General features: G+C 38.4%; 1 protein-coding gene across 1 annotated transcript in view; it reads left to right on the top strand.

Annotated features, from left to right (window-relative positions):
- Positions 1-23077, top strand: part of LOC134745031 (protein turtle) — a 139219-nt gene that overhangs the window by 86641 nt on the left and 29501 nt on the right. The window contains exons 3-4 of the mRNA XM_063679014.1: positions 21614-21739; positions 22215-22357. Coding sequence (XP_063535084.1) covers positions 21667-21739; positions 22215-22357 — 216 coding nt within the window. The 5' untranslated portion in view covers positions 21614-21666. The remainder of the gene's footprint in view (positions 1-21613; positions 21740-22214; positions 22358-23077) is intronic.

Raw genomic sequence — 23077 nt, 5'->3', positions numbered from 1 at the left:
CACCGAAAACGCGCACCCTAGAATTGACGACACTACGCCGTAGCGCTACGCTCGGCGCGGGGCGTAGCACCGACGCCTGTTAAAATATTATGCCTTCTCACCAATGTTTGCTTTTAGAGCAGTCTCGTGAATCTCACTAACCTAACAAACCAATTAGTGTTACTTTATTACGGTTCGTTTAATACTATCTTCCACTCGCGACTTTGGCCGCGTAGAAATCGTTAAAACTTATAAACCATCACCCTATTTTGGGGTTGAATTTAAATAAATATTTTCTTAATAGAGCATTAATAGCTAGAATATAGGTTTCTAAGGTTTACTTAAGGTCGATACAGACGCAATGCACCCGACTGCAATTTTTATGAAAACTGCACGCCAAGTGCAACGTCGGCGTCCGTCAAGTCCGTCTGTACCGGCCCTTAGTCCATCCAAATCACTTGCTGATTATGGTAAATGTATTCAAGTTAATAGTATAAAAAAAACGAATAAAAAAGTAATAAAAATAATAAAAGAATCCAAATATATATATATATATATATAAAAAGAACAAAAAAAATTTCTAATTAAATTGTACCTATATAACATTTTAAACTTTCGCGGTTTGAACATATATTAAATCACATTTACAAACGGGTCTATCGCGAATTTATTTTGTTACCTTTATTTACCGACGTTTCGACACAAATAAAGGTAACAAAATAAATTCGCGATAGACCCGTTTGTAAATGTGATAAATTGCACCTATTTTAGTATTTAAGATTTATATTTGTACTTAGTTCTTAAGGTATTTTTTCTGATTCTATTCGGCGCCTAGTCAACTCTATGCTCTATGGCTGCTGGTCGACGCAACGTTGGCGCAATTTTCCATAGCGCTGGCTGACTAGACGCAGACGCAGACGCTAGACGCTCAAAATGCGCTATTTAGTGAATATTAATTTATTTATTTCGTATAACTTATCCCGTATCTCAACATTATAATGAGCACATATTAAATCACATTTACAATCGGGTCTATCGCGAATTTATTTTGTTACCTTCATTTACCGACCATTGAAACCTGTGTCGAAACGTCGGTAAATAAAGGTAACGAAATAAATTCGCGATAGACCCGATTGTAAATGTGATTTAATATGTGTTCAAAACGCGAAAGTTGTAAATGTTATATCATAATGAGCGTTAGCAATCCTTAATCTATAACTAATATAATACGTAGTTATAATGTTTCTTGAAATTGAGTCAATGTTGCATAATGTTGTGTATACAGTGTGTAAATTTAATACGGGCGAACATTTAAACGGTGTTTAGCATAGGACCTAAGAAATATATTGAGATAGATTTTGCTTAGAAATACAATGAATATTTTCTTCTTCTTCTTTCTTCTTTGGGAAACCCTCTTCCCAGCTCATCTGGGGTCAGGTCTCCTTGTACGTTTGCGCCAGAGAGCTCTGTTCTGGGTTGTCTGCGTAGTTAGGCTGATATGTATTTTAACCATACAAAATAATTCGGCCCGCAATGTAAGGAGCTTTTTGAAGTAACTGTCAACGTTTGTAGGCAGCTACTATAAAAAGCTCGTATCTCGTAATGTCATGTCATCTTATGTTTCTTAATGTTTGCAGTACATTGCTGCTCGGTAAATAAAAATAATAAAAATTACGGGGTCATAATTAAGTGTAACTTAAAAAAAACTTCTTAATTAATGATTAGACGGATAAATTCTATCTGGTTTAATTTATTGCCCGTATTAGATTTACACACTGTATAATAGTATGTAGGTAAACTCTCGTATTGCTCAGAATGGTGTAACTTACCGCCGGTATTTAGTTTCAAAGGACTAGTTTAGATAGCCTGGGCTTAGAATAGAAACCCAATGCATTTAGTGTCGTATGCTGATATTCTCTCCCACACTACTTGTATTGCAACACATATTACACATACGAGGTTGTTGAGTAGTTAAATATTTTATTATAATTAGCCAATAGTGTTATAAGCTAATATCTATCGTTGTCTGAGTAGAACACAAGCCTTCTTGAGCTTACCGTGGGACTTAGTCAATTTGTGTAAGAAAAAGTCCCTATAATATTTATTTATTTATTTAATATCCCTACTAGGTAATAGGCTAATAGGTAAATAAGTGTAAGTACTATATGTGATAGTAACTCTGTCTGTCTGTTACCTCTTACCCTCATAGTCAATTTGTGTAAGAAAAAGTCCCTATAATATTTATTTATTTATTTAATATCCCTACTAGGTAATAGGCTAATTGGTAAATAAGTGTAAGTACTATATGTGATAGTAACTCTGTCTGTCTGTTAGCTCTTACCCTCATAGTCAATTTGTGTAAGAAAAAGTCCCTATAATATTTATTTATTTAATATCCCTACTAGGTAATAGGCTAATAGGTAAAGAGCGTACTCCCATCTTAAAGGCCGGCAACGCACTTACAACCCCTCTGGTGTTGCGGGTGTCCATGGGCGGCGATAATCGCTTACCATCAGGTGATCCGTCTGCTCGTTTGCCTCCTATTTCATAAAAAAAAAAAAAAAAAAGTGTAATTACTATATGTGATAGTAACTCTGTCTGTCTGTTACCTCTTACCCTCATCTATTACAACCCTTATTGAGTTAAAGCAATAAAGTCCGCTTCCTACTGGCCTGAGTACATTTTCTTTAGTCTTGAATAAATACGGTAAAATAACCTAAAATATTGGATATTTTTGTATATTTTACTCACAATCGAAGTGGAAAGCAGATTGTATAGTATAACTCAAGCATAAATGTCCATTTTTTTCCTCGACTATATTGGTCCTCGCTACGCTCGGACCAATAAACTGCCTCGGGTGGAGATGGATCGCTTTATGCCCTTGTTGTACAATCTACTATTGATTTATGACTCAAAAGCAAACTGCAGAAGGATAACAAAAGTGGTTCAAGGCTTGCGGGCTCGGTAAATAAGTTGCCAAGTCCGAGATATCATCCATCATTCACCTGCGCGGCGGGCAAGTCTGCGGCTGAGAGATAGTTTGGGTAGGTACTCAATCTGTGACATTAGAGATTGAAATAAGGGTTTTTCTAAGACGGTACCGTAAAATGTGCCCACTTTTATCCTCCCCAGTGGATAATTGTGGTCCAACAAATTTTATATTGAGTATGGTTGTTGGTTGTTGAAGTAGAGTAACCTGCGAGACCTTGAAGGTACAGTGACAAAGTCAAAGCCATACAAAAAAAATGAAAACTATATATCACTAGCCCATTTAAATGTTACAACATGATAGATGATGATCTACTTTAAATCGGAATATTCATGCCTACTACAATATAATAAAAAGTTATTTTAAAATTTATATTAAATTTCGAATTTTACTCAAACTAATTAAATAAAAAATAATTGCCTGGCAACTAATACCTACAGGCTGTTTTTAGGGTTCCGTACCCAAAGGGTAAAAACGGGACTCTATTACTAAGACTCCGCTGTCCGTCTGTCCGTCCGTCTGTCCGTCTGTCTGTCTGTCACCAGGCTGTCTCATGAACCGTGATAGCTAGACAGTTGAAATTTTCACAGATAATGTATTTCTATTGCCGCTATAACAACAAATACTAAAAACAGAATAATATAAATATTTAAATGGGGCTCCCATACAGCAAACGTGATTTTTTTGCTGTTTTTTTCCGTAATGGTACGGAACCCTTCGTGCGCGAGTCCGACTCGCACTTGGCCGGTTTTTTTCTGTCCTTAGCCCCATTATGCATGGTGAAAAAGTATTTTACTAGCTTTTGCCCGCGACTTCGTCTGCGTGGACTTAGTAACCGCAGCTAGAGTAAGAATAGCGCCTGGAAAAAATCTCATAGCAATCTAAATTTGAGCATATTATCCACACAAATTAGCAGACACTTCATTAATTATCTCAATTCCACCCGGCTTTTTACTTTCTTAAGGGATGATTTCGGGATAAAAACTATCCTATATCCTTCTCAGGGACTCAACCTATCTCTATGCCAAATTTCATCTAAATCGATTCAGCGGTTTAAGCGTGAAGAGGGAACACACAGATAGACAGACTTTCGCATTTATAATATTAGTATGGATACTTTTACCATTTGTAATAATGTTTAGGTTTAGGAAATGTCAGTTAACAGTGTGGGCGATGGTACAATTACTAACAGCGAGCACTACGAATAATGATCAATTAATCAGCGAACTGGGGCAGAGGAGATATATACATTCCAATCAGGCCCCCGATAATGTTTATCCATTTGATTTAGGCTACGCGCGCACTACGGTGCGGCGAGTTGCGGTGCGTTTTTAAATACGCAAAGGCAAAAAAAACCGTGTGTGTCCAGTACGCGCACAGCGGTGAAATATCCGCACGTTTTGCCAGTCTAGTCCCAACTCAAGTTAAGAACGGACGTTGAAAATTCGGAGACGCGCTAGGCGACGACATGACCGCGCGTGCTGCAGCAGCACCGTGTCGCGAGAACAACTGCTTCACTGGATGGCTGCCGGCCGGTGTCCGCACGGATTTTATTCCGCAGTGCGCGGATTTATTCAATAGTCCATAGGATGCAGAAAATTCGTGCGGCGCCGCACTGCAACCAATCTGCAGCAAACTACAGATTTTAATCCGCATACAGATTATTTTCCGCAGTGCGCGCACTTCAAGGAGGTTGCATACTTCACAGATTTTGCGGAAAAAAAACGCACGGTAGAAGTCCGCAGTGCGCGCGTAGCCTTAGTTTGGGATTGAGCGCCAATAGTCCAGTGACGCAGTTCCACATAGTTATAGGGTGGTCATTTTTGCCATATAATCTGTGTCAAGTCAAGTCGAATTGACCCCTTGTTACCGTTCGATTAGCCTCAATAGGTATTCAGATATCTACATGTTGCGAGCATTTTCGTATTCTCAAGAGTAATAGTGACGCTCCCGAAAACTCGCAGTCTCGTGCGAACAATACATTGCCGTTCCTTCCGAATACACAAAAGGTGGATGGGGGAAAGCTAAAAAGCTATATGACAGCATACAGTTGAAATGTTATTTTTAAGCTCGGTTTTTCGGGGTCTAAATGTAGGTACCAGTGCTATAGTGATTAATTAAATATCGACTCATATGTTATCGTTGTCGATACCAAACTATGTAAGTTTACCAATTGTGACAAAAGTTGGGACTAGCTCTTAATTAAATATTATTATAGTAGTTTTCAAAGAGCATGGGCACAGAATAAGTAATAGTATTATCATACAGAACGGCCACGCACTGCCCCGCCCCGACTCGAATTACCTCGCCCCGCGACAGCAGATTGACGGCCGTTTGCCGACCGCTCAGTACTAATTTTAAGCAACTTACACTATGACGCGTGACGCGTGTACAGACGAGACGTGCCGTTCACACATAGAAACGCAAGTGATTTTTGATGTATAGCGTGTCCGCCCTGTGGCATGGGTACGGTCATACGGTGACATATCTCATCTCAGTACTATTTTGCGGATTTTGTATTTTAAGGTTATTAATTGTATGAGGATGACATGTGTAACCGTATCCATGCTGTTTGAAAAATACTCTAATTAACCCATTTAGCCATTCGGTTGGTTGAATTATAAATAATTGTGTGAGTACGTAGAACTCTACAAACTTTGAAGAATATAAAAAAAAATCTTATTTCGGAAAACTAAAAGTTCCATAAAACATTGTTAGTAATGTCATCATAATTATCATTACCTATAGCTACATGTTAGTAAGTACATTAAAATTAATCATAACATTATATATAGTAATGTTTCGAATTTCAAAGTCCTATCTTTAACGGTTTAGGTTATAGTACGTTTTCTGTCTGTTATATATAACCCGACTGTATTAGAATATATTTTTAAAAGCAGTAATATTGTTTTCTGTAATAAATGTCAATCAATCAAAGCTATAATCGGACACAGAAGTGATGTAATGAATTACTTATATATACAAGCTCTTTGTAAGATAAGATAAGAATCTACTATTATTATTAGACACTGAAACAGATACCCAACATACGCATTTAATTGCTAAACCATATCAATAATAGTACCTACGTATAATGTCTGCATATGTTAACTGTATTCTAGAAGCCCAAGTCTCAGGCGTAGCCTAGGTTGGGCTCCACTTGTATTCATGTATTTGGAAAATTGTTTACTGTCAATAAATTAAATTTTTTTTTTTTTTTATCAATTATGTTATTCGGCGGTAAGAACAGAGGCCATTGTAACGGCGACAACCCCATAATTGCTGAACCAATCATCTAACAATTATGGTATTCGGTGGTAAGTCAGGTGATGGTGAGGTCGAACTGAGCACGTGAGTCCGGGCACCATTCATTCGGGCGGGCCTGCGCGCGCAGCGATCAATAGCAGCCCAGGCGGGCAGTGCCCGGCTTGCCCCGCTGCGGGACGCTCGCCCTAGCGCCCATGACCGGGAGACACAGATGACGGAGCCCTATAGCCTGCTACCCGACCCGCGAAGCCCGAGATCGAGAGAAACGAGTGGGATACGAGGAGAGTCTAGGTACGAATTAGGCCGTTAGTATAGAGATCTGCACCACACCTGATTTATTACTAATGTTTTACAGAAATGTGTGACTACTTTATTGTGTTACAATAGTAATATACTCGGACGGTTTTTAACGTCTAATTAGCTTAAGCTGTGCGCACAATTTGGTGATAAAACTATTTCATTTTGTTTAAATGCTTTGATAACTTTCCTAATTAAAAGTGACCCATTTTCATTGCTATTAAGTGTTTTAAATTAGGAATATTGAACTGGCAGAAAGGTCAAATAATATTAAATATGAATTAAACTCATAATCTGGTAAATACTTATTTCGACTTGTTTAATGATTCTGATGTCTCCAGTAATACGAGTATGAATGTTACTTTGCGTTACTTTTATGTGTTCTATGGTTAGAAAAAAAAATCAAGACCCGTTTAATATTGGCAATATTGCATTCATTTTACCTTTCATATGTGTGGTCGTAAAAAATCGTGGCTTCGAACCTCGCATGTGATGTATAGAGCAAAAACAATCGGTCTCTAAAAAGGAAAAAGATGATTAAAAATTCGGTCAGCATACTTATCAATATCATAGACAGAGGTTAAAATTAATATCAAATGTGATACCAATACGTTTTTAAGAAATTAGTTCATCCAATTTAAAAAAACCATATCCATTACAATGCACCGGTCCATTTCAACAGTAAAAGTTAAGGGCGACCCCCTGTACGCATGTTTTTTGCTGTGTCCGCAGAGGGGTTAGTCGTTTCAACGCACGTTAATTTGTACCCAGTGCTATTTTAACGCAACCCTTATAACGAACACGGTATAATTGACCACATTTCAAATTCGCTGACATGGTGTCGTGCCTACATGTATTAAAATTATAGCGTTCTAAAAATCTAATATTTACCTATATGTATGTTGGAGGATATAACCAATGACTTGTCTGTAATTTGCTGTACAGAAAAATCTGCCAATTATTGCGGGGGAGGGGTACGTCAAATGTATACATAACGTCAAAATAACCATGTCAGATAAACCATAAACGTCAGTCCATACATTGTGTATGACGATTGGCCGACTATTTTCGACAGAGGGGGAACTGTTAATGGCTACTCCGTTTGGTTATATCCTCTAAAATATGTATGGATAAACATAAGGTACATTGGGGTAATTTCGAATGCAGTGTACTTAATTTTGAAAATGTTATATACGTACTAAACTAGGAGCACTTTCTACTAGCAACAGTAAGCTAGATGCCTTCGTAAGCGTTGCATTACAACATTGGCGAAAACTGCACCGGTCCGAGAACGGCCATCTTTAGTGCATAAGTTTGTAAATGTTTCATTTCATTGTTTTAGGTTGTAAGTTTTAGTATTTTGTACTGTATTTTTTTTTTGTTTATTTGTACACCTTTATATTAGATTGTAAAAATTGGGTTTCTTGCCTGCCAAATAAAGAATTTATTATTTATTATTATTTATTTATTAGAGTAAAGCCTATTTTTTAATTGTGTAGACTAAAATGACATTTCATGTGTTGCTAGTTTTTTACGGCTTATAAATAGTGATGTGCTACAACCGGTACTAACCGAAAATAAACTATTGGGAGGTACTTATATTTGTTGATGAAGTTTCTGCAACACAATAAACGGATAATCCGTGAAGTGCTAAAAGGGGACACTAGGAGAGGTATTAAAAAGGGTGAAATAGTGTAGGTAAAAATGTGAGGTAAGTGCTTCTTAAGGGGTGAGTTCTGGAATAAAAAGTATCCTATGTCCCTTCCCGGGACTCAAACTAGCCCTTTACCAAATTTTAACTAAATCGGTTCATCTGTTTAAGCGTGAAGAGCAAACTGACAGAGAGACAGACAGACACACTTTCGCATTTATAATATTAAGTATGGATTTCCTATCATGTAGCGAGTAGATTTCATGTATTGTTTATTTTGAATCTAAAATTAATTTAATATTTATCGGTTATTCACAAACCGAAATCACGGATCAGCACTGTTTGTTTTAAGCTGGTATCATTATTTCTACGTTTGACATTTGTGGTTATCATTTAAGTCTACGTAATTAAAAAATAGACTTTAAGTGTTGCTTAAGTATGAAGTGCAAAAAGTGTGAAAATGGAAAATATCAATAAAACTAGAGGGTTTTATTGATATTTTCCATTTTCAAACTTACACCGCTTTTAGACAGTCAATTTGTGCAATTTCAGAACAATAAATATACATATATTTATAAAGGTACTTTTCTATTTTAAATCGACCGTAATCATAGTGAAATCTTTAAAAAAACACCCTGAGCGTGTACCTCTCAAGCGACTTTTATGCTACCGTAAATAGGATTACTTTTACTTATAACTCTGTTCTCGTGTAAGTGACTTTTCTTTGTCTTTTATGAGAATAAATATCTTTAAACCTGAACCTAAATCTAAAAATAAATGTTAGAAAATCTGTGTAGTAAAAGTGACTCAGAGAATCTGCTTCTTTTATCAAATTAAGTATTTTTTAAATCCTCCTCTAGCTACCTCTAGTCGCAAATTGTTTTTTTTTCGTCAGTAATTTTACGTTAAACTTACCTACTTAAGTCAACGTTCCAAGTTGCTGATTAGACGGCGTTCCATCGGTTTGCCGCTGTCTTTGTCACATTTCGCAAGAAAGAACGGGAAAGAACATACGCGCCAAGTGTCAATTTTGATCGAATTTTGTCGGTTTTTATTTATTTTAAAAACGTTACCTTACAATATCGAAATTCTAAAGCTATGAAATTACTATTTATGTTAAGATTGTTTTTTCTTCTTTTTTTGTTTATAGTATCACATAATAAATAACCGAGTAAAGTAGGATTAAAAGTCCGAGTTAGAGGTTACTTTGGGAATTAATTGTATCGAGCAAAGTGTCATAATTCGTGTATCGGAAGCTATGTTGTTAAGATAATATAGTCAAGAACTACATATATTTTTTCCACCCACGTCTACGAATATCAACGCCTCTTAGAAAAACAGGATCATATAAGGAGATTTTTCGCCTTCTGGATCAGGGAACCGCCTTAATATAACATTATGGTAAAGCCTCTATGTTTATTGAACTGTAAACTAACAGCGTAAGGCATTTTCATATAAATAATGCTTCTATTGCGCTTTTGCATAACGTGTTAACGTTATGTGGTTACAATGAAGTCTTCGCTGGCTAGAATGCCTAAATTTGATTTTTTAAACAATTGAATATTTGTAGTCAGGCGTTACTTTGCGCAATTCCATTTACTACAAAAATATTTCTATTCCCTACCAAAGAAGAAAAGACTGACTATTAGATACCTTTATTTTTTGTGGCAATAAATTATGTTCACCTCCCCCTCAGTTAACTACTTCGGTTCGGATCAAATATCTTACCCGGCCCCGGCTTATCTTAAACTAGCTTTAGCCCGCGACTTTGCCTACGTAGAATATTGATTTCCGTGACAAAAACTTGTAAATATTAGTAGTGCTCGGATTATACTTAACCAGGAATGGTTAAAAGGGTCCTGTGATTTAAGGGTTTAGAGTGAATGTGATGAATGGTGAGTGTATGAAGATTGGGGGGTTCACTGACGTGGGTGTCTACACGTCTGTGTGGAAACTAAGGGCTGTGCGACAACATTTAAATTATATTAGTCATGTAAGCCTGACCTGTAATTTATATTACCAATAAAGTAGGAGTATGAGTCTATAGAACGCAAACTAAGAACATAAATTTTTGACATGTCCAGTATCTATATGTGACGCTCTAACCACAGAATAAGTAATAGTATTATCACACAGAACGGCCACGCACCGCCCCGCCCCGACTTGAATTACCTCGCCCCGCGACACCAGATTGACGGCCGTTTGTCGGCCGCTCAGTACTGTTTTTATGCAACTTACACACACAATGATGCATGCCGCGTGTACAGACGTGCCGTTTACACATAGAAACGCAAGTGGTTTTTGATGTATAGCGTGTCCGCCCTCTAACCATAGTAATTGAGTAGGTATAGTTACCGAACGAGACCGGGGTGACCTAGTGATGGCATGTAGCTCCTTTCGTACTAGGGTTGCCACCCATACTATAATATATAGTATCGTACTATATTTTAGTCACTTGTACTATATATTATACAAAAACAATATAGTACGAAAAATACTATATTTTCATCACTCAAGAATGGGGTATACAAATGTCACCGATATCGCATCGTATGCGACTTGGATTTTTAATTCGTCTCAAATCGGCGTCTTATTTTTTTTTCAAATTTCCCAGTAAATACTATATTTTTTCAATATTTTGACAAAAATACTATATGTGTATAGAAAAAAGGTGGCAACCCTATTTCGTACCTAAGTTCGGTCGGACTGAACTCCATACAATATGTAGAGAAAGGACGCGACCGGCACTTGAACCTACCAGACTCGACCGAACCGTAAGTTTTCCCCAAATCACAAAAATGTGTAAGTTGGACTTTTTGTAACTTTTTATTTGTTTTCTTTTTGTCAAAACTTATTCTTCATGCTTAACCAGTTTAAATCATACCAAAATTAAATTCCATATGTTTTCAAGTTTTAGAAAAACGAAAAACACGCTGGGGACAGTGGGGACTTATATTTTACTTAATTAATGTCATTACCGGATCGAACGCGATTAAATTTCATTATTATTATATTTTACTTTTTATTATTTACCAGGAAACCGCAAATCCGAAAGCCTTGTCAATATTTTAACATGGTTGATAACTAAAGCCAAATCATACGAAAACTGAAAGCTTAGAATAGGTCCCCTTCCTTGATACCTTCGGCCTTCGGGTACGAACCCAAAACAACCAAAAATATGCTCCTCAGATGACCGACCAATTTCCAAAACGAAATTACCTTTTCTGCCTTTGTGTCGAGGTACGAGTACAAAGGTATCGAATGCGACCCATCCCGGGAGTATTCCACAATTTCAATATGATGTGGGTACGGTAAACCGAACAGTCAACATTCTGTTCATGTGTTGCGAACATAGTATTTTAGGGGCCCGTAGCCAATGGCAAATTCAGAATCCCTACTAATATTATAAATGCGATAGTAGGGGAGGGAGCATTGGGCACTTTTTTACTTAAGTCGTGATAAAAACCTAACATTTTAACATAATCCAGTTTTTATTGCATATATTAGTAGCACATCTATTTGGCTTCAATTAGTACTAAGAACACTAAGACGAATCTATAAGCAGACCTAAAATTGCAAAAGATTTTTTAGACCATGTCAAAAGTGCCCAAACCGCCCTGTGGTCCGGTGGTTTGGGCACCCCAATGGGAGGTTTGAGCACTGTTAAATGCGTCTTTTTCTCTTTTTATATTAAATTACTTGAATATTAAGTAATATATAACTTGCAATGAAATCGACCAGCAATTAACTGTTTTAAACTATAAGTACCGCAAAAACAGATAGGTACTAAAGATTTAGTGGGTACTCAATACTCGGTAATCTTTTTTAGGGTTCCGTACCCAAAGGGTAAAAACGGGACCCTATTACTAAGACTCCGCTGTCCGTCTGTCCGTCTGTCTGTCACCAGGCTGTATCTCATGAACCGTGATAGCTAGATAGTTGAAATTTTCACAGATGATGTATTTCTGTTGCCGCTATAATAACAAATACTAAAAACAGAATAATATAAATATTTAAATGGGGCTCCCATACAAAAAACGTGATTTTTTTGCTGTTTTTTTCCGTAATGGTACGGAACCCTTCGTGCGCGACTCCGACTCGCACTTGGCCGGTTTTTTAAGTAATAAAATGGATCTAAGACTCGATGTTACCCAGATGGGCCTATCTAAAGTATACTAAGATCTTACCCGTTTGCTCCATATCTTTGGGTTTGACAACTTGGTTTAAACGTCTGTCCAATATACCTTGATACATCTTTAAGCTCGGGAAACGTAAATCTATTACCTATCTTACTCATAAGCATGAATTTAATAGTAGCCATGTTTAATTGTGACAAACTTCTTCAATTTGGCCAACAAAGTGATTTGGTTTGGTCAGCTTAGACGTAGGCGAGCAACCAACCAACCAACCAGCCAACTTAGCTTGTTCTAACTACTAATTTCAAAATCTCCGTCATTATAGTTGGTCAAGCAAATCTTGTCAGTAAATAAGAATAAAAAACTACACTCATCCCCTGCTTCTGGGCGCCAGCACCAGAGCAAGACAAAGACAGTATAACTCTCTCCGTCTACGCCCGAAATGAGACAGTCCCTTGACAAATTATTTGATTTTGTTGTCGTGTGCGTGACTTCAACTCTCGTGTCCATACCTGCAACAACTGCAGCAGTCCGCAGCCCCCTTATTAGCAGTTCCCAAAGGTTAATCAGCTGAGCTCATTTGCATGAGAAATAAGCCGGTCTGGCGTGCAAGCGGGATATGGCTATATACCAGCATAGCATTGTCTCGTTCACACACATGCGTTACCTGGAATTCACCATTCCGGCTTCCATTTTGGTAATTTAGCGGGGAAATGCATGTGCAATTATTTATCCCTCGGTGCAGTGAGTAAGCAAAGCTGGGCTGGGAGTAAATGTTCTATCGCAAATGCAAAATTTGCAGCTGCATTATTTAGGCACAGGCGAGGCAGGTCAACACAACTTTTTCTATCCTCGGAAAATGTTAGTTTTTGATGAGTCAAAGAGCGATTATAAGGTATAAAAATGTGCGGTATTTTACTATTTTATCCATTTAAATGTTAATTCAGTACAATAAGAAACAAAAATAACAAAATACATATTATACATAATTACATAGCACCAGCGCGACTACTTCATAAACATTACAGGGAATATTACGCGAAACTCTGGGTAGGGGGCGCCAGGGCGCCTCTACCACAATCTGAGGGTCTATCGTGAAACAAGAAAATTTCTTTATCTAACATCTCTGTCACTCTTGCATATACGAGCGATAGAGGCAGATAGGATTCGCGTTCTCTGTAAGCAAATCGCCTTGATGCATCAATGTCATATTTTATAATCTCTGAAAACTTGTCAAAAACCTGTTAAAGGTACAGAATGTATAAGTTACTCCATGATTTACTAAATAGGCTAGTCCTGCACTCTGGTGGCAGAACATTGCAGTAATATCCCCTATTAGGTTACTATCTAATCGCTAAAAAAGCGTCACAATTGTACCTAAAGTGGGTAAAACCGTCTATTTAAAACGCCATTAGGCGTAAAATAATAGCGTCTCTGCTAAAGCGCGTGCGTAGCAGTAGCAACAGCCTCCAGCACGTTGTCCGAACGTTTAGATTGCCGCCTCACAAAATACTGGGTAGAGGTGGTGATAGGCAGGGCTAAATACATAATCCATCTTGTCCCATGTTCATCTGATGTTATTTATAATGTGTATACAAAGTTTATATACGTAGTTATAAGTTTGTAAAAGCCACTAGATATAGTTAAGTAACTGTTATTTAATTAAATTATCTGTATTTGCTACACCCTATTCAGGGTCCATGTGATACCATAAGAAATATGTAAATACTACCAAAAAATGTACCATGGAAGCAAGAAATAAATGAATACTGAATACTAGTTTGTAAATAGTTGTGTGTTTTTATGTAAGTATTAACATAGGATGTAAGTTTTTCTGATTAACTAACAAAATATGGATGTGATGATCTGAAATAAACAATTTTTATTTTTTATAAGACAACCTACAAGCTCTTTCGTCGCTTTTAACTCTTGCGTTTGTCTTGTGTTTGTCACTCGACTTACAGAAGGTCGGTAGAGTAGAATTAGTGAAGCTTTCCCTTTTTGACTGTGTCTGAGTACGTATGATGATGTGTCTGAGTAAATATGAATATGATGAGAGCTCTTGCCCTATGAATGACGGTCTTGCACGCGATACATTTTATAAGCCAGTTTTTTCCACATTGACCTTATATTACGCACCTGTGTTTCTTACTTGTCTGGGCTAAAAATGCCAAATTGTATAGTATGAATTTTCTCAAATGATTTTTACGCCTAAGACCCTAATTTGTTAAACAAAAGCCATTGTTTCTTTTATGTTAGGGGTCGGCCATTGTGTCTGAACGCGTGCCACGCGCACACAATTAGATTAGGGTCTTAGGCGCAAAAATAATTAGAGAAAACTCATACTATAAAGCAGAAAGTAGTTTCAATTTACTTTTGCAAAAACGACTCAATTCGCATGGTAGACTTTTGCTCCGTGCAAATAAATGATAGGTACATCCGTGCTGTATTCTACATCGCACGTTTAGGCTGGGTGCTGTCCTTGGACTAATTCCAGTTCTTGCGTGGGTAATGGCACCGCATCACGATAGCACAGGGCGGACACGCCATACATCAAAAATCACTTGCGTTTCTATGTGTGAACGGCACGTCTGTACACGCGGCATGCGTCATAGTGTAAGTAAATTGCTTAAAAATATTACTGAGCGATCGGCAAATGGCCGTCAATCTGCTGTCGCGGGGCGAGGAAATTCGAGTCGGGGTGGGGCGGTGCGTGGCCGTTCTGTATGATAATACTATTACTTATTCTGTGACGATAGCCTAGCCGGTCTTCACATTGGATGCGGCGGATCCGCATCTGTGTGGTAAACTGGTAAACCGACCTTACCGACCGCGGATTACTTTCATCGTCTACAGTCTACTTCCTCGCGTTATCCCGGCATTTTTGCCACGGCTCATGGGAGCCTGGGGTCCGCTTGGAAACTAATCCCATGACTTGGCGTAGGCACCAGTTTAAGAAAGCGACTGCCATCTGACCAACCTAGAGGGTAAACCTAGACCTTATTGGGATTAGTCCGGTTTCCTCACGATGTTTTCCTTCACGAAAAGCGACTGGTAAATATCAAATGATATTTCGTAAGTTCCGAAAAGCTCATTGGTACGAGTCGGGGTTTGAACCATAGATTAGTATATGTTATTTCTGTGTTTGAACCCGCGACCTCCGGATTAAAAGTCGCACGCTCTTACCGCTAGGCCACCAGGCCATAGTCTACAGTCTATTGCTCGAATATGCGAGAGGCAGTAGGTATTGTTCCTGTCGAATTTTTTGGTTGCCGTTTACGAAGTACTCACATTGCCGTGCTTCAAGATAAAATCTTAAGAATATTGCCGTATCACAAAAAAAATGCGCAATAGTGCAGGAAAAATGTATGGGAGATACTCGTACGACAATGGGACTGTTAACGTATGCCGTGTAATTTATCAGAATGCATTAGCAACATCAATGAAGACAGGCGAATAGACGATTTTCAAATTTAGATATTTGCGGTAGCCCCCCCTGGTGGCACCCTAGGGTTACCACCGCGGGAATTTTACTGACATACAGGATTTTTCGTCATTTATCAGGAATACGGAGAAGGAATAACCTCTCCCCTAGGCCCTGGGATGGGTCTACAATATATGTTACAGTGTTTTATTTGCGAAAAAATAACTATAATTTGACCATGTGACATCCCCCCCCCCCCTTACCCTGACCATAAAGCTGGATCCGCTCTTGAGTTTGCGGGTTCAAACCCCGGCCCATATCAATGGGTCCATAAACTTATGTACGAAACATCATTAGATATTGTCCGAATCCCCGGCATTCTACCACGGCATCCCAAGTGGACAAAACGCCAGGATAATGGAATTCAGCGTACGTTGTTTTGGCTTTGTGCTGTCGTCCTTGGACTATTTTCAGTACTTGCGTGGGTAATTGCGCCCCATCACGATAGCTTTAGAGCAGGCCGTGGTCGGAGCTCGCCTTCGTAGGGTAATCACACGTAAGATTTTTTTTTTCTGACACACTGGAACAACCACTGGCCACTTGAAGCAAAATGCGTCAACTTTTTTGCCAGGTTTACTTTCTTCTGGACGACTTTTAACCGTTGTTGTGTGGATTCTTACCAATCATGCATTTTTGTATCGAGAGTAGCCTGTCCACTGGCTGACTGGACAAAATAAGAGCAAGAAGGTATCCACCCTTAAATAACATCCTACAATTGAACTAAATAAGTTTAGTCCAATCATCGTATATACAAGTAACTGTCAAAACATTTTTTTTTTCGACACACACTTTTATTGCTGACTGTACTTCTTCTCATTTGCATGTCTATCGAGTACTTCTTGAGACCTTTCTAATGAGCCTAAACTTGATGTGTTTATGTTTTTCCATCGAGGAGTTCCTTTGGCTACCTACCGGCTGCATCATCAGAACACCTCCATGTTAGCATATTTATGCATTGTCACCGGAATTACGACAGTACTCCAAATTTCAACTGAATCAGATACCGGGAAGTGTTTCAAATTTTAGTTGCAAGATTTGAAGCACTATATGTATATACAAAGGTATATACGCAGTGAAGCTAAATAAAAGTGTGTAAAAATCAAACAAAATGACATATAAACATGAACATATAAAATCTTATAATATTATGTTTGATTTTTTAAAGAAAGATTATCATGCCCTTTTATTCTCTTTTGTTTTACGTTTTGTAAAGATTTGGGTAATTTTAAAGGAATGTGCACGGACTGGTATGAGCAATTGAATAACCAACTGATGTTTTTTGTAATAAACTATTTTTAATTTCCGACAAAGTATTAAGAAACCCTCAGAGCTAAAAACGTGACAATATGAAAACATAAACACTGATCGCAATCCTCTTACACAATATGTATTCGACAAAGATTAGAAGACAAACTAATAGCAATAGAAAAATGTACACTATAATAAACAAGTTGTTTATTTGTTTAATACGAGAGGTGAATGTTGTACCATATCTGGTAACCCTAGGTTCGCCTCGGTGCCCAGCCTTTGCGTACTTAGCAATAAGCTTATCGATTTTGTTGTTACCTGCTTTTGTAAGCTGCTCGCGACTCCGAAGGCCGAATCAGTTTTTCGCTTACTTAATGTTGTTGACTATTACCTACAGTCAACAACATTAAGTAACGTTGTTGACTATTACCTACAGTCAACAACATTAAGTAACCTAGAGATAGGGAGTAGAGGAGGAGCTATATTTAGGTAGGTGCAACTGTGGACGTTGAGGCCTATTAGAAGTTTAAAAATATGAAATTAATTGTTAATGGTGTGTGTAACTTTTGTGTTAATTATTTTTAGAGACGTCAAAGACGAACCCAAGTATGTGGATTTCGTTTATGTAAGATCTTTTACAGCAATCGAGATACACAAAAAGGGTTTTTGTAGACAATATTTAAAAAAATCATAAATAAATAAGTATTCATTTCTTTCAAAATCCGGTAGACAAAAATAGAGATAAAAGATTGAAGAACCGATAGCTGTTTGTCTTACAATTCTATATGTAGTGCAAAAGTAGGAGATACGATTCAAATCTTGTCAAAAATCGATGAAAACCTCGGGTAGCCCCTTAAAAGTTTAAAGTTGGCGCCCTCGCAAATATAGTCTAGTTTGTGTGTTTTTTTCACGGCATTTGCCTTTATAAAAACGTGTAAAAAATCAATATAATACCTACAATTTTGTATTAGCCCCCTACTCCTCCGCAAGACGCGTTGTAGATATACTTATTTTCCAAATTTTCTTATATCTTATTTATTTATTTGTAATTGGAACTTAATAACTTTAATAAGTAGTTAGCGACTTATCCTTCTTGATGAAGCTCATTTATTCGTTCGATGAAATTACTAAGAAGTTCTCGATACGATATTTGATTCCAAGTTAAATTACACTCCCCAGCGGGCCGAGGCGGTGTCCCATATTAATAGAGACGCCGCCGGCGGATATTATAGTTTCACGGAAATACCAGGTATCATTCGCAATTTGCATCGTTGACTAGCTTTAAGTTTATATTTACGCTACAAAATAGATAATAATACGAATGTATAGAATTCTCACTAGACTTATATTGACCGGGATATAGACCGTGATTACCTTTTGTATTATTTGTGAGCTCCCGATATTTCGACGCAGTTACATGCATCATGTTCACGGGTGACTGAAGATAGCGGGTGGGTGTCAAAGTTGTGTAGACAGCGCTCATAACATCTCTCATGAACATGATGCATGTAACTGCGTCGAAATATCGGGAGCTCACAAATAATACAAAAGGTAATCACGGTCTATATCCCGGTCAATATAAGTCTAGTGAAACTAACCATGAATCATTCAAAACTCTAAGAATTCTCACTGTTAAGAAAACTGACGCGGAACAGCGGAAGATCACGGATTTCCGTCTTCACCACTTAAATGGTTGGCAGTCCTCAACTGTGCGTTTCTCCTGCTTCGCCTGCGGTATTTTCGGACCGATACGACCTTTAAATCTTCAAGAAAAGAGCGTTCTCTCATCTAAAGGACGGCAACGCAAGTGCGACAAACAAAAGAACACACAGACACACACACACACACACACACACACACACACACACACACACACACACAACACACACACACACACAGAACACACGAGGGGGGGTTGTAAGTACAACCCCCCCCCTCGTTTGTCTCCTATATAATAAGAAAAAACGTTTTTGCTGTCGCTCGGTCGGGGGGTCGGTCGGTGCAGAATTAGCTTGGTCCAACTGTGGCACGAGTGTAAGTGTAAACACACTCCGAGCCCCACGTTGGGCGCCAATGTAACCGACTATATAACTGGAGGAATTCATAAATATCTTTACAAACCAACATTCCAAAAATAAATATCACAACCTTATTGTCAGTATCATAGAGGCGATATTTCTGGAATGTTAAGGTGAAGTTGTTTGTGAACTCAACCGTACCGTAATACCTATTATATCAAGTGCAAATAAATCAACCCCCTGTGGTTGTACTCGTTGATGCTAGGGTAAAATTATACTTGGACAGTTATTTACGTAGTTAAATCTTCTAGTTTCAGTATTTACAGCTTACAATTACCGTCTAGGTTTCAAAACTATATTTAACAACACGATGCTGGTACATAAACAAGACTGAAATTTATGAGCGTAATATGTAGTTTAATAGCAAAATTATACCTACCTGGGTACTTAATGTAAATAAAATGCTATTAAATATACGCCAAATATTTAACACATAATCTAATGCATATTATACAAACAAATGTTTCACTAGAGTTATATTGACCAGGATATAGACCGTGATTACCTTTTGTATTGTTTGCGAGCTCCCGGCATTACAATACAAAAGGTAATCACGTTCTATATCCCGGTCAATATAACTCTAGTGAAACTAACCGTGAATCATTCAAAACTCAAGCAAATGTTTGTCAATTTCATTAATAAAATGAGATACTTGCAACATACTTCGCCCTATTTGACGAAAGACGAAATACTTGATTCACATTTGTATTTTTTCTTTACTCGAAAGTTAACAATGTATTTATGAATTTTAGGATAGGTACTTACATTAATTACAATCGCCCACAATTTTGATACTCACCAAAACGATGTCAGGGTTGTATTAGGGCAATATAAAACCATCAGGCCCCTGTTTCACCACGGTGACAGTTGTCATCTGTCAGTGATATTAACATCACCACTCATTGCCGGTCCAAGAATTGGACTGGAAAATGTCATTCAGCGTGCTGAAACTGGCCTCAGAAAATAGGCTCCAGTATCTATAACTTATTGGCATGAATCTCTCAAGTCCTACTTTTTAGGGTTCCGTAGTTTTTTTAAATTAAAAAAAAAAAAAAAAAATTAAACTGTTTATTTCAAGAAAGATTACAAAGACTATTTACAGACTTAGCCTAATCTACATTCTAATAGATTGTATGCTAAGTATGGTCTATGGTATAATATGCTATATATAACAATTATGAGGTTAACTTAAATATTCAGGCAGTGCTTTTTTATCATGATTTTAATTTTATGGGGCTTACCCTCTTCTAAATTATCTATTATATCTCTAGGAAGACTATTTAAGATGTGTGGCAAATAACTCGACCAGACTCTTTGCCCATAATAGTTGTTGCTACTTGGTATATTGAAATATTTTTTATTTAATAGTACTCTAAGGTTAGTTGGCCTGTCATACCTATTCAGACTTTCCAATTTATGTCTATATTCTAATACTATCGCTAGTTTCACTTTATCATACACATTCATTATTCTACAATGTTGGAATAAGTTATCATAATTATGTTTATGTTTATATTTGATTTTTAGTGGTACAATGGATTTTAAGATTCTTAACTGTAAACTATATATTCGCTGTAGGTGACTTTTGTGGGTTCTGCCATAGCTAGATATTCCATAGTTTATCACCGAGTCAGCCATGGCCATGTATATTAGACGGAGTGTATTATATGGCATTTTGTTTTTAAGTATTGTCAGGTTACTGAGTACAGCTCTTAGTCTCTTACATACATGGTCAATGTGCGGACTCCAATTAAATTTATTATCTATTATAAGTCCAAGGTATTTATGCTGTTCTACTAAGTCCAGGGGCTCACAGTCGCAGCTCGAACCTGACCCATGCAAACAAGGGTGTTTGTGTGCTGTAATCTTGGGTATTATGTTGGTTTTGATGTAAGGTGACCTTATATGCAATATTTTAGTTTTTTGGTAATTGATAGTTAATCCTGCATCGTGGGACCATTTGCATAACATATCAAATTCGCGCTGCAACCTGCGTTGTGCCTCTGAGATATCAGTATCAGCTGTTATTAGACAAGTATCATCTGCAAATTGGTATACGGAGGCCTCTCTGAATATGTTGCACATATCGTTGACATAAACTAAGTATTCGGTTGGCCCGAGCACAGAGCCTTGTGCTGTGCCTTGGTAAGACTGCAGCAGCTCACTTTGCTCTCCTGCAATGCTGACCGTATTGTATCTATTTGTGTGATAGTTCTTTATCAAGTTCAGAGCCGGCCCCTGTATACCGCTTTGTTGTAACTTATTATATAATTTATTAAGATTTAAGGTATCGAATGCTTTGCTGAAGTCAATCATTACCGCTAGGACATGTTTTTTCTCATTAAGGTGCATATTAATCTCATCAGTAAATTGTGCTAGTAATTGGGTAGTGTTTTTCCCCTTTTGGAAACCGAATTGTTTTTCATGTAATATAAATATACTTGCATATTTGTGTTTAAGTAAAATTATTGTCCATTGTCCAAGGTGATGCATCAACGATGAGTCGCCGCGCGCGGCCGTGACATGGGAGCGCAGGCATGGGCTGGCGCGCCGTGCACACGCCGCACATCGCCGCCGGCTTGCTGCTGCTGCTACTCACGCACTTGCCAGGTGACACACGCACACACAAACACACACAAACACACACACACACACACACACACACACACACACACACACACACAGACACACACACACACACACACACACACACACACACACACACACACACACACACACACACACACACACACACACACACACACACATACATACATACACTTCTCCGCCCTTGTAGGATATGACCTCCAAGATTGGCTGCTGTTACTGCTCTTCATGTTCATTGATCACTCTTGATCAAGCTCCGACTCCTTCATTATCGGCAAGTATAGCAACACAGGTAGAACCTGACACGTATTGCTGTTTCCCTCCACAGTATCTTCACTTTCTTATTATATATCCTTGGAAGGCCGTATTTTCTCGCTATACATCATTAAGCTTCTAATTTTCCGTCTGATACGTTTCAAGGCATTCAGAAATTTCGGCTTAATGTCTACTTGATTTAAAGTGTATATATTTGTTGCAGTAACGTGCCACCAGGAACACCAGGATGCAGTGCACATCACCGCGATCCTGGGCGAGAGCGTCGTGTTCAACTGCCAGGTGGACTTCCCCGAGGATGTCCCCGTGCCGTACGTGTTGCAGTGGGAGAAGAAGGTAGGCGAAACGGTACGACGGTCACACTCCACTCTTACAATACAACGCTGCTCAATACTCGTGTGTGTTTCTGTTCAGTAGAGGACGGCTCGTCTCGCGGCCAGCAGAGTAAAGTATAGGGCACTGCGTGTCCGCCCGGTACGGCGCCGCGGCGCGGGGGCAGGGCGGGCCCCGCGCCCTCCCCCCGCGCGCGCCCGCGCAGCCTTTTGTGTAACCGCCTTCCGCATAATGCCTCGTTACCGCGATCGAACCACAGTGACAAAGGCCTTCAAAACGAGTCCGAGAGAGCAGCAGACCCCCGTTAGAACGAACTCTACACTATACACTGAACATATCTGATCATTATTTTTTGTTGGGAGCACCACATTTCTCGGGTACGGCACGTCGCTTACACGGCCACACGGGGCACGCACCACTCCTCGCACTGGCGGCGGATCTGTCTGTCTCTCTTCCTGTGGCTGCGGGCTTGTACCGCTCACTACCTTCCGCAATGTAGTCAACCTGTACTAACGTTGTGTATCTGTACTGTACTGTAACCAACGGCTAAGTAATTAAGTATAGCGCATAACACCCCCGCCGCATGATGTAGCTAGTTTTTATTTTTCTATATTATCTCAGCATGCAAACATGTAACACTGCCATTGTAATCTTAAGACATAGCGTATTTTTCAGCTGAAATAGTCGAATGATAGATGGATAATTCCAAAACCAGAAAAGACCTGAGTTGCCTTT

Source organism: Cydia strobilella, chromosome 1 (assembly GCF_947568885.1).
Source record: "Cydia strobilella chromosome 1, ilCydStro3.1, whole genome shotgun sequence".
In the NCBI taxonomy this organism is placed as follows: Eukaryota; Metazoa; Arthropoda; class Insecta; order Lepidoptera; family Tortricidae; genus Cydia; species Cydia strobilella.
This window is presented reverse-complemented; position numbering and strand designations above follow the sequence as displayed.